Source organism: Leptosomus discolor, chromosome 5 (genome assembly GCF_034619465.1).
Source record: "Leptosomus discolor isolate bLepDis1 chromosome 5, bLepDis1.hap2, whole genome shotgun sequence".
NCBI classification, from domain to species: domain Eukaryota; kingdom Metazoa; phylum Chordata; class Aves; order Leptosomiformes; family Leptosomidae; genus Leptosomus; species Leptosomus discolor.
Genome location: NC_141395.1, coordinates 35,672,597 through 35,684,945, shown reverse-complemented (window position 1 = coordinate 35,684,945; position 12,349 = coordinate 35,672,597). Strand labels below are relative to the sequence as shown.

At 34.2% G+C, this 12,349-nt stretch overlaps 1 protein-coding gene across 1 annotated transcript in view; it reads left to right on the top strand.

Annotated features, from left to right (window-relative positions):
- The window catches only part of GULP1 (GULP PTB domain containing engulfment adaptor 1), an 81,486-nt gene that overhangs the window by 50,343 nt on the left and 18,794 nt on the right, over positions 1–12,349 (top strand). The window contains exons 6-7 of the mRNA XM_086465986.1: positions 2,031–2,147; positions 2,529–2,621. Coding sequence (XP_086322112.1) covers positions 2,031–2,147; positions 2,529–2,621 — 210 coding nt within the window. The remainder of the gene's footprint in view (positions 1–2,030; positions 2,148–2,528; positions 2,622–12,349) is intronic.

The window sequence follows — 12,349 nt, the reverse complement described above, 5'->3', positions numbered from 1 at the left end:
CCACCACTAACATTCTCTTGTGTCTGAGACAGAACAGGGCAACTGTTCAAAAATGTCCAATAGCAGAAAAAAAAATAACACTTTAGGACAGGAAATGAAGAAAATGGTGTACAGCTGAAGCAGGGACATGTGTTTACCCTGGCAGAAAGTAATTCACAAATTAAAAAAACTGGCACCAACACCAAATGTGGATGTTTAGGGTTTTTAATACTGGAGCCTCTCTTTTTGTTTTTTTCTGAAGTAACTGACATAGTATTTCCTTTGTATGCTAGGAAAACAATTTTTTTTTTTTTAATAAAATGATGCATATTCACTTCTCTTTATGTGTGGTTGTGTAGCATTATGTGTTACTTCACAGTGTTTCTGATTATTTTGTTCCTCACCTGGATTGGTTCCATGTCTTCAGTAGATGTTCAGAATTGCTATGCACACCTGTTCATTTCTCTTCAAATTTCAGTCCTGTGCCTTCTTTTCACACATTTCCATGATTTTAAATTGCCCTTGCAGTCTCTGCACATTAGCACAATTTTTATTCCAGAGCAATGAATTGTTTCTTCTCTCTAACGTGGTATTTTGCTTACTGTCCTTTTTTCCTCTGTTTCACTCTTTTCTCATTAGTACTCTTAGATGTCAAAGGATTCCACCTTGGTTGGTCCTTTTCATTTCAGCCAGCCTTCATCCTTCCAAGAAGATAGGACTGCATACTTATGCTTTTCTTTTACTGACATAAACAGTGATTCTCTATAGCAGTCCTAGTTCATCTTTTTTGGTCTAATTCAGTCTAACTTGGTTAAAATAATTTCTTGGGTGTTTTTTTTCTTTTGTTTAGGTTGTTTGGTTTTGGTTTTGTTGTTTTGTTTTTTTTTTTTTCTTCTAATAAACGTGGTCATATGGGCTTTTTTCACAGTAAAAAGATAGAGGGGTTAATTCTCCACTCCTGTAGAACTCAGGTCTTCAGACTCCTCTGCTGAATAACTTTACTGTTGCACTGATGGATAAAATGCTGGGAACATCACGTTCTGTACCATTTCTGTGCATCCATCCCTTCATGTTCTTAGAGGTAGTAAAGGAAAAACATTCTTAGCATTGAGCAGAATGCTCTGCTTTCATGAGAAGCAACCAATTTCAGGTTTTCATTTCAATAAAGAGGAGAATATTCTGGTTTAGCTTTAGCCAGATTAATGTGTTTTAACTTTATTCCCTGCCTAATTGTTTAAAAGAAGTAGAAAAGTTATTCCTTACTGTGTTTCCTTTCTCTATTAAAGTTCTAAGGCAAATGGCATATCCGTATGTTCACCTTTTATTGGTGCCTCTTGTAAGTCAGTATTTTTTTCTGAAACCTTAGTGTGCTCAATCAACTTCTTGTACGCTTATTTTTACCTTGTTATTTTTAAAGTAGATTTTCTGAACTGACTGTGTATACACATAATAATATATGATGCGAATCAGCTGAACAACTAAATTGTTAAGTTTTGCACATACAAATTCTGTTTGGTGGGATTTTTGTAATGGGAAATACTTGTGCAGATAAATGCATTTATTCACAGTATGCTGATTGTGATATTATAGGACTTGTAAAAATAAGTGTTGAAATCAAATTTAAAAGCAATAGGCATCAAAACACCCATTAACATGAAAACATTAATCCATTAAAACTAAATTTATTTAATGATTGAAAAGCCTGTATTTGCTTCAGAAATCATCAGAAAAAGACATACTACAGCGTGCTATCTGTATTTACAGAAATTAGAGGTGTAATTTATAGTGAAAATTTAGCTAATTATGTTCTGCCTGTTCAGTGTCCCTTCTTTATCTGAAGTATTTTTAAGTTGCTTCTGTAGCAATTTGCTGTCAAGGTATTTTGCTGCAGGGTGTTTGCTATGATCCTTTGTAGCGTTGACTTCATGATAGATGAAGCAAACGTTTTGAACATGATACGTGGTGTAAAGTGTTTTGTGATCATCTGAAATGAAAGTAATTATGTAAAATATTCTTAATATACTAATTTCCATCTTATGTTTTATGTAAAGGCGGAAGAGATAACTTTAACAATTGGTCAAGCATTTGACTTAGCTTACAGGAAATTTCTGGAATCTGGAGGAAAGGATGTTGAAACAAGGAAACAAATTGCAGGTTTACAGAAAAGAGTAAGTTCTGAACTATGTTTTTTAAAGAGATAAAAGAACATGCTACTGTATTTGTGTTATCTGCATTCTATGACAGAATAATTTCCATCATTATTCTCAGATTGCTAGGAATTGCAATAGATACTAAAAAAAGAAAATGGAAAAAAGACGTGATAACTGTGAAACAGTATTTTATGTTTTGCTGTCTTGCAAGGTCATTAAGGAAAAAAGCATGGTTGAGATATGGAAGATACAGAAACTTAATTATTTTTTGTAATCAAATAACTAGTTAAACATTGCTTCTAAATCACCAGATCTCAGATAAAACTTACTGTCAATAGACGCTATTGTTGAAATGAATGAGTATCCCAATAGCTGTTGCAATAATCACTTGCTTTGTAGATTCAGGAATTAGAAACTGAAAACACAGAACTGAAAAATAAAGTTCAAGATTTGGAAAACCAGTTAAGAATAACACAAGTACATGCATCTCCAGTAAGTACATGAATGTAACTCTTATATCTGAACTTACTCTAAATTCGTAATTGTTGTTACGATAATTATTGGCATCCGTGATGTTTCCAGTGATTGTGATTGATTAACATATGGTGATCATGTAACGTATCTGTTGAAATGCAGTATTGATGTAACAGTAAGATTGTGACAAGTCAACAAAAGCGCCAGTTGCAGTCTCTCCAATTGTGGTTCTTTAGTCTCCTTGTCATACCTATTTGTTGCTGCCTAAAGACAGTAAATTCTCATTCTAGTGGACAACTAAGCATGCCAGCTAAGGATGAAGGACTCTGTTCTGCACTTAAAGGATCTGGTTCACAAATACTACCTGGGATTTTTCTAGAAACTTTCTGTCACAAGCATATTGTCACTGATGTTTTCTAAATGACTTTTAAAGAATTTTGTGTGTCTTTCAAAGAAGTCGTCATGTCTCTGGAACTAAAATTGGGTGGGGAGGTAGAAAGAAGCAAGTGCAGGTTGCTCATCATTGGAAATGTCTAACTCGGCAGTTCCTATAGATGATCACAACAAAAGTAGTTTTAAATGATTGAGTGACAGTTACTGATATCTAGGCAGGACCTCTAAAAATGCAAGTTGCTTTGCAGAGTGTTCCTAATGACTCACCTCTTCTTACAAGTGTATTTTATCTGTACAGCGTTAGGTAACTGTGAAAATGAATACAATTTTCTTAATGTATGTATAGCAAAATCTTAGAAAAAGGTGGACTACTTTTAAATTGTGCATTCTGGGTTGCCTTGTTCCTGCTCTGGATGTGCACCATTTTACTTTAAATGGATGTTTAGAAATTTGGGCAACATAAAATTTTGGCTTTTAATGGTGGTGATAATTTTTCAGTAATGTCTATATGCTCCCTTAGTATGGATTAGATGGTTGTTCCTATGAGGAACTGTCATTTTATTAAAATCTATTTAGAGGAGAATGCACAATAAGTTTTAAATACTGCATAACTGCCACAGTGAAAATTGTAAATTATGGATGTCTTCTTACTTACGAAGCATTCAGTGATAGGTAATCAGCTTTAATACTGGATTTAAAATGAATTTAGTCAATTCTTTAATTTTTTATTTTCCTCAGTTGGGGTGGCAGCTAGTTAAATTTTATTTATGAATGCAGTAACTAAACGTATCTTTGAATTCAGTTAAACAGGCTCTTAAGTCTCTTGTGGTAGATGCATTTAAATTAATGAAGAACTGGGTAATTGCATTTAGCAAAATAAAGAAAATTACTAATAATGACCAAAAAAGATCCTGTAGTTTGTGATGTATTTTGTCTTAAGACAATGGCTTCTCATTCCTTATTAAAGAGTTAATATCTAAATTTGGAAATTTGCCAGTCATTGCTAAATTCTCTCCCTAGATGGTGTTTTATTGTTAATTATTTTTGGTACAATGAATATGTGTATTGCTTAAATAGCACTTATGCTACAATAGAATTATATTATATTGATAATTATTAATATTAATATATTAATTCATTTTAATAAATCACTAGCAGCTATTAGTTTTCACATATGATTTTATTGCTTTATTTACGCCTTAATCTTTAAAAAGAAAACGGCAAACATTCCCTGATACAAATTTCTGAGCTTCCTCATGATTAGAATTGCAATAAGAGCCATCTAACGGCCTCTTTGATGCCTAAATCAATTCTGTGAAAAAACAGATTTATATAAAAGAATAAATATTGAAACAGGTTGCCCAGAGAGGTTGGTGCTATATGTGCTCTTGGAGATACTCAAAACTTCCCTGGACATAGTCCTCAGCAGCTTCAGCTAATTGGATCCTGCTTCAAGCAGGAGTTTGGATCAAGCTAGTTTCCTCTTATATTGTTCTTTGACCAGTTGTACAGGCAAACAAACAAAAACAAAACACATTTCTAAGAAAGTGTCTTTCTCAAATCTAGGAGCATAACTGTATCCACCAAACACTATCAAGTTTTGTACTTTACCAAGAGACATCATTCAAATAGGTCTGTTTTAAACTAGATTGTGTACATTGTAAATCAGAGCTCTTAATTGCGCTACTATGAGAGTAAATACATATAAATGCAACAATTAAGTTGAAATAAATGAAGGAATGGAATAGTGAAGTTATGAAGTGACTTCACTGCAGGGAAAAGGAAGCGTAAATATTTTAACGTAGTTTGAGTCCGATAAAGGGTTCCTAAGTCCAATTGCCTGGAATAGTAGTGGGTGTGATTTGGTGATACCTACCTTTTCTTTTACTATGTAAGCAACAAATATGTATGAAAGGATATTATGAACAATTCATAAGAAAATTGATTGCCTGTTATGGTTTGCAATTAATTTTATACACTTTAAGTTCAAATCAACTATCATTTCAAGCATGACTTTGCAAAGTCTGAACTCCTATTAGAAAAAAGCAGAAGTGGCACAAAGAGTGTTTTCCTCTGTTTCCACATAACTTCTGCAATACAAAAGATCATTTTAGTTTTTAAAACATTGTAATTGTTAGAGGTGGTTTTTTTTGCTGAATTTAAATTTTAAACTTTCAAGTACCATTTTGTTAAAAATATCTGTACCACTGCTGCTCTGTGTCTTCAAAATTAGAAAAGCAGCAGTTCTATCTTGTGATCATTTTGTCAGAGTAAATTTTTCAAATTTGCTCATAGTATTTATTAAATACCAAAATGAAATAGGTTACATAAATGAAGCAGAATATCTAACATGGGAAATAATACCTCATCTGAGTCACTTCTTAAGCACTTCTGGTTAGATGGGGGAAAACATGCTTCCCTGCAGATATTCTTTGTGCTACATGCTGCAAACATAACATAATCATTCTTGTGATTTAAAACAGATTTATTACACTATAAATTATAGGTTTCCTCACAGCTGTCATGTTCATGCTATTGAATCAGAGAGGTGCCTGTGCCATATGAGAGCTTTCTGAAGCTTTTTTAGACATAAGTGATTTGATTTATTTATACTTTGATACAGCTATAATTCCTGATCTGTCAGTCCAGTTTGATGTTGTTCTGTGTGCTTAGGTCTAGGGAGGGATCATTTAATGATCAATGGAAAGTTTAAGCTCTGATATTTGATACCTATTATGATAAAAGTACACGTGCCGTTAACCGGCATCACAGTAATTTGTAAAGAAATGTTCAGTTTCAGGAGCCAACTACAGATGGTTATAAAGTTGCTTCTGCTTATGCTTTAATAGTACCGTGGATTTTTGTATTTTATGTTTTCCTTTTTGTATTTGGTTGTTTGCACACTGTTTGTACTTCACAACATTCGCCATATGTGCTGAAATGGCTTTCCCGTCTTATAGGTTGTTGACTGTGCTCTTCCTTTAGTGATTAATGCATGGTCACAGAAACACTTGGTAATCAGCAATTGATTTAGCACTTCAGAGGTCAATACTATCAACTTGATTGAACAAGTATATACATAAAGAAGCAGAAGATGTTGCAAGGGGCTGTGATGACAGTTCACAGAACATGAAAAATATGAACATTGAAATCACATTGGGTGCTACATCCTGTTCCTTTTCAATCCCCATCCCTATGGAAGGGGGACAGTGAGCCGTGTGGTCTAAGCAGGCATAATATCAAGCTGACAATGGATGTGTATTTTCCTTCCCCATAAGAGAAGACAGGTTTTTTTAGTATTTATTGCACTTGTAGTGTGAAAGAGTGCTGTTGCAGACACAAAGTGGTGTCACTGTCATGCTTTATTTGTTAAAATACTGATCTAGGACAGAATGTCTTTCCTACTTGTCAGTGACTGAGAAGCCATGGTACCATTTGTATGCCATGCCAGTCTATCATTTCTTTACTCCTGCTTCTTACTTCTGAAGTTGGTTGATGTTTGTGTCGTTAATTATTCTAGATGCATTAGTCTTCCAATTATTTTTTTATGAAATGAAGTAGGTAGAAAATACCTTCAGAAATTTGAAGTTCTTCTCTTTTTGTATTATTTCACTGACCCTTGACACTGGTGGTTTTTTGGTTGTTTTGGGGGTTTTTGTTTGTTTGTTTTTTAAAAATCATGTTTGCTTTTTCTGACAGTAAAGCTAAAGCTCATGTCTTCTGATTCCCAGACCATTTTCCCATGAACAGGACCAGATTGCATCTTCTTTTCTCACTTCAGTATCAAAAAGGCAATAGAAATTGAGAGCATCCTAAAAAAAAATTCTACTCTCAGCATTCTTCAGTTTTAAGTAGATACATCCAAACTGTCATTTAAAATAAACATTTCTAGCTTCCTGTTGTCATTTGAAATAGGCTTGCTAACTAAATATGAAGACATACATAAAGCCATTGGCTGGAATTCATACTTGGGATCAAATGTAATACTGTCCAGACTTAAAATTCAGATTCTCTTTTTACTTTTAAAATGTTTTAAAAATATTTTGTCTATAGTTTATCAAAGATGATACTTTATATATGTGATATTTAAGAACAAACTAAACGTACCAGGCTGGACTGCAATATGTTACTTTACTGACAGATCTGCTTCTCTAAAACGAGTCAGTCCTGTGTTCACATATTGAACTCTTGGGTAATAATGTAGAACGCTTTCTTTGCAAAACATAGTGATAGATCATTTTAATTCACTGATCTCTGACATAAAAATGTGTATAAAGAATATTGTGCATGGTGACTTATCAAAATCCATCAGTGGTCTAACTAATAGAAGATACTGCAAGTAGTGAATTGCAAACTGAAGCTTCATTTTGAGCTCAGAATTAAAAATATTGTGGATGATTGATAATTTCACATGTGAGAGTATTTTTCTGTCTGAAACATCTGTTGCTACTTGTTTTAATTAAATTATTTTTTTAGGCAATAATAATGAATTGGAGTATTAGGGTGTTTATTGTGAGCCCTCAATTGCTCTATTTAAAAAAAAAATCTACTTGCATATGAAAAATTAAAATAATAAAAAATTAGAGGTGACTTTTTTCTCCAGTTCATAAGTAGTGCAAGTTCTAGGCTTGTTTGGGAAATACAAAGGGAAATCTAATCTAAAACTTCTTCCCTGGTTCTTCTTGCTTGTGTTGCAGATTTTTTGCAGGCCATGTAAGGGTTTATTTTAGGACTTATTGTAAAGTACTGGCAGACTGAAATGAGTGCAGATTATATGCATGAATAATGCAATTATGTTCCCATTACAGTTTTGTAGTGTGTAAGTGGGTGCAAAGCATTGTCAGGAGTAGGCTTCTGTTTTTCTTGGATACATTTGCCGTCAAAATTATCTTGTTGCTTGGTTATTAGGATCACTATGAAAATTTTTCTGTGCCAGTTCTAAATCTAGCCATATGACCAAATCAACGTCAATCTAATTTAGCTGCTTTTTCTATCAGTTCATAAATTGTATAGGAAAAATAAAATTTCTTTGCAAACCTATAAAAGAAACCATTAAAAGCGGTGTGATCATAGTTGGAAATGAGAAAAAGAAAATTAGGTTGTATAATCAAATACTTTTGCATAAAATGTGTTGTGAAAGTTGAACATCAAATTATCAATCTTCTGCACACTTTGTCTCTAAGGGTGTTGTAACTATTTAGATTTATGTTTGTTCAGCACATTCAGTAAATAATGAGCTGCTTAGTGATCATGTTTTCTGCTTTCAGGTTGATGTTTTTAAGTACACTAGTCTTGCTAAAACTTTAAAAATTTAGTCCCTAAAATGTCTGTATTTGCCAGTGCAGAAGTGTTAAGCAATAGAAACTCTCACTTTTTTTTTCATTTCCTGAATGGATCTGTCAAGGACATACTATACCAAACTAGGAGTTTCCTTCGAGTAGTTTGCCTTCATAGCTGTGCTTACATGTGCCATGGAAAATGTTGACATGGGGTGTTTTCTTTTGTCTCTCACTCCCTTGCAAGTACAGCTAAAGTTTCCATTACTTTTATCATCTCTGCTGTTTACTTTTCAACTGTTTTGGCGGCTTGGCAATACGTTAGTTGTGGTCTTTTTTGCATTTGGTCTTGATTACATGAGGACAGTCTGATTTTCATTTTGTTGTTTGCTTCTGATGACACCACTCGAGTTTGTATCACAGTAAGACTTTGAATACTGCTGCTGTGTATAAATCCAGGCTCCACAGACCTGTGCATCTCTGGGAGCGCTGTTTCACATGATGAATTTTTTTGCTATTTATGTTGCTAGTGTTGCTTAAAGCAGCCTGGATTAGCAGTTAGATACATTTAGCAACCTCAGTTTTTGTAGTTGACTAATCAGTAAACCATTGTAGGCCACTAAGGAACCTCTGATGAGATAAGAGATATTTTTAATCTGTTTTGGGCTTGACTGAAATTTTTCGGGCATGCCTTTAAGGTTTTCTCTTTGAGCAACATGTTTAAGGCAGAGAAGGAAGTTATGACAACTGCATGATTCTGAAGTTAGATAGAAGAGAACAGGAACATTCAGGAAAATAACTTAAAAGAGAGATGGATGAAATATGAGAGAAGCAGAATTGAAAGGCAACAGGAAAAGGTATTGGGAGAAATGGCCCCAAAAGGAACGGTATTCTTCCATTCACCATAAGTGCTGTCAAAGAGGTAGTATGCCATACTATTCCTATCATGGCAGTGTTGCAAAAACCCCCCATTTTTAAATGAAGCATTAAAGATACTGATTGATTAGATCTTCTTTTAATGTTCTTTAATGGTGACTTAGAAGCACAGGCCATGCACCTAATACCTTCATTAAAAAGCTTTAACACACTCATGAGGAAACCCCAAGATAAACGTTGGAACTGTATGCATATTTCAGAAAACCATTTTGGAACATGTTTAGGCTTGTCACTTGATTCCATGTATAGGCATATCATGTTTCCATTAAGACCACCAGCTGCCAAAATGCACATGTTTTTAGTTTGCCTGTTTTGTGCTCTTTCAATTTTATAATATTCTGTATTCAGTTCAGTGAGCACTTCTTCATGAGGGTTTGGAATTCTATTATGTTTATGTTGTTAAAAAAAATAAATTTGAAATTGCCTGCCAGATTTCATGTTAATGAAAGAGTAACTGAATGAACCGAAGATGTAGCAGTTAATTAATGAAACTGCTGATGCTTATACAGTATTTTATGAATTAGTAAATGAATATATCCTTAGTAGTCCCAAAACTCAGATAGCTTTTCATCAGTGGTTTTGTAACTAACTGCATGATTTCTAGTTCAGGGTCACTCACGGTTCCCTACAACAGTGACTGTTCTGTATATTACCAACTTCAATGTTCTAAGGAAGAAAACCTTCTTCTAATTCATTAATAGACTTAAGTGATTCCTATGGGGGTAGGACACAGAGATTGCAGTCAATATCATGAGACATTGATTAAAACCAAACAATTTTGAAATTAATTCTGGATTAACAAAAACTCAATCATGCTACATTTTCTGGTATGATACAACCAAACAGGGCATCTTCAGCTTCATGCTAAGTGGAGTGAATCAAAAATAAGACTTTTAGCAGGCACACAATAACATGTAATCATAATAGAGACCAAGTCCACTGAACTAGTGTGTTGATTTCATTAAGAATGGATTCTTCCTATTTTCTTGTGTTGATGAAATAGAAAGTAATATAGTAGCCTGACCAATAGTACATGTTCAGTGTTACACTCTTACACCAAATTATAAAGAAAGAAAACGCAGCAAAGTGTAAGAGTATTAAGTTTCAGAAGTTAAACCTTTTTTAGGTTGTATTCTTTAGAGTAAGGGTCTGTTCCTTTCTCCTGCCTTTTGTGAATTTGGTGATACTTCCTACATTTTAAAAGCTTTCTGTACAATCTTTTTTTTTTTTGTCACCTTCCAATTATTATTTTCCATTGTTGAATACACTTCCCTGCTGTACCTGTCCTGTCTGTGGGCTGCTGGAATACGTAGGGCTGTAAGTAGAAAGCCACTGTCAGCCTCACAGGTCGTTCTGCGTCATGGGGTGCAGCATGCAGAACAGCGCTCACAGCACAGGTCCCAGCACTCAGCGCTGGGCTTCTGTACTGCCCTGCAGTTACTAGTGAAAAGTCATTATTGACAATACATGTTCCCAAAACTTCATGTGAAGCATGACACCCTATATGGTGTGGAAAGTCCAGAGATTATCACAGATACATAGGAGGAAACATGACGATACAAGTAGTGTATATTCTGTTTTTGTATTGTAACCTTTCATTGCCTGGATTTGATGTATGTTCGTCATCCTTATAGTTTTACTACTTTGCATCCTATGTGCATTTTGCTGGTTTCTATATGATTTTTCATGTGATATACATGCTTTCTTATGGAAACTACTCATCCTTTGCTGTTTTGCATTTCAAGGAAATACTTTGCTTCCTTAATTTGATTGTTTGTATATAGTGTCTCCTAGTGTTTACCACTATGAGATCTATTTTTTCCGTATGTATGTATAGTAGCAAGTATTACATGGTAGTAGTTACATGGTAGCACTGCAAGTCTTCTACCGGTAGTCTAGTAATACTCTTGAAATAATAATCAAAATTCTGTCTTGTAGTTTTTTGCTTTAATTTTTGTTGATTGCCGTTCCAAACCCTGTATTTTGCAATCCAGCTTGGCAACAGATGAACTCTTTGCAATTGGATAAAACCTTTTTTTTGTTTATGAATTGCAAATTTTTCATAGAGAGTTTTGTGGTATTTGTTGATGTTCTCATACATATGGCATTGTTACTAAATTTGGATCCCTGTACCCTTACCCTGACTTATCTGTAAAGAAAGTGAAGAAAGTAACAAAGACTCAGTTTAAAAGGATTTTAAATGCTTTGTTTTCTACATAACTCTGGAAAAAAATGGTATAAAATCATTTATTAAATCCTGCTTTACTGGGGTTATGCAAAGTTCTAATGAAATAATCATGTCATATCACTTGTGTAACACTGTATGAAGAGAGTAAAAGCAGACTTTAAAATTTTTACTGCACCTATCTACTACTGCTTCAGCCTGGGCAAGTTGGAGGGGTTTTTTAGGCAAGATACCTACACTACAGATCAAATTCCTGCATTCTCAGTGTATAAACTCTTGGTTCTAGCCAAGAAGGACTGTCTGCACAAATTTTCAATCCCTTCTGTTAAAATTCAAAGATGAATCTGTCCTGTAAAGCCTTGTTTTAACTGTCCAAACCTGTTTCCCTCAGATTTTGAGGTAGGAATTACGATTTGGACCCAACAGAAAGATTGGTTGGGCATATTTCTTAAATAAAATATTAAAAGACATTTCCTTTTTGCTTTTCTTTCCAGGATCAGTCCTAAAGGCTCTTTGTTTCTAATTTCACCTAGACAAGATCCATTTCTTTTTAAAACTTTCAAGATTGCAGATATTTCCCATTCAGGCAAAAAATTAAGGGGTTTTAGGGTGTTTTTTTCATCAAAGTGGACGAAGCCTTCAACTTCGCTCTTGATACACAGTGAATCTTGTTGGAATATACAGTTAAATACTCCCCAGTCATATGAGGCAGCTAGCTTCAGGTTCTTGTCTGCCTAATTCAGACCAGAACCTTGCAGTTACCACTTTATCATCTTAGGTGAACACTCTTACCATCTGTGTTCTGGTGTGGATATTACTCATTTGTCTCCATTTGAAGCTGTTCTGTGGATTTGTTAAGAGATCCAGAGAATCTTACAATATTTTGATTTCCCCAGCAGCAAAGTTTTATTCCATCCTGCATCCTCTGCTGCTGTTGAAAGGATATGAGGATTCCT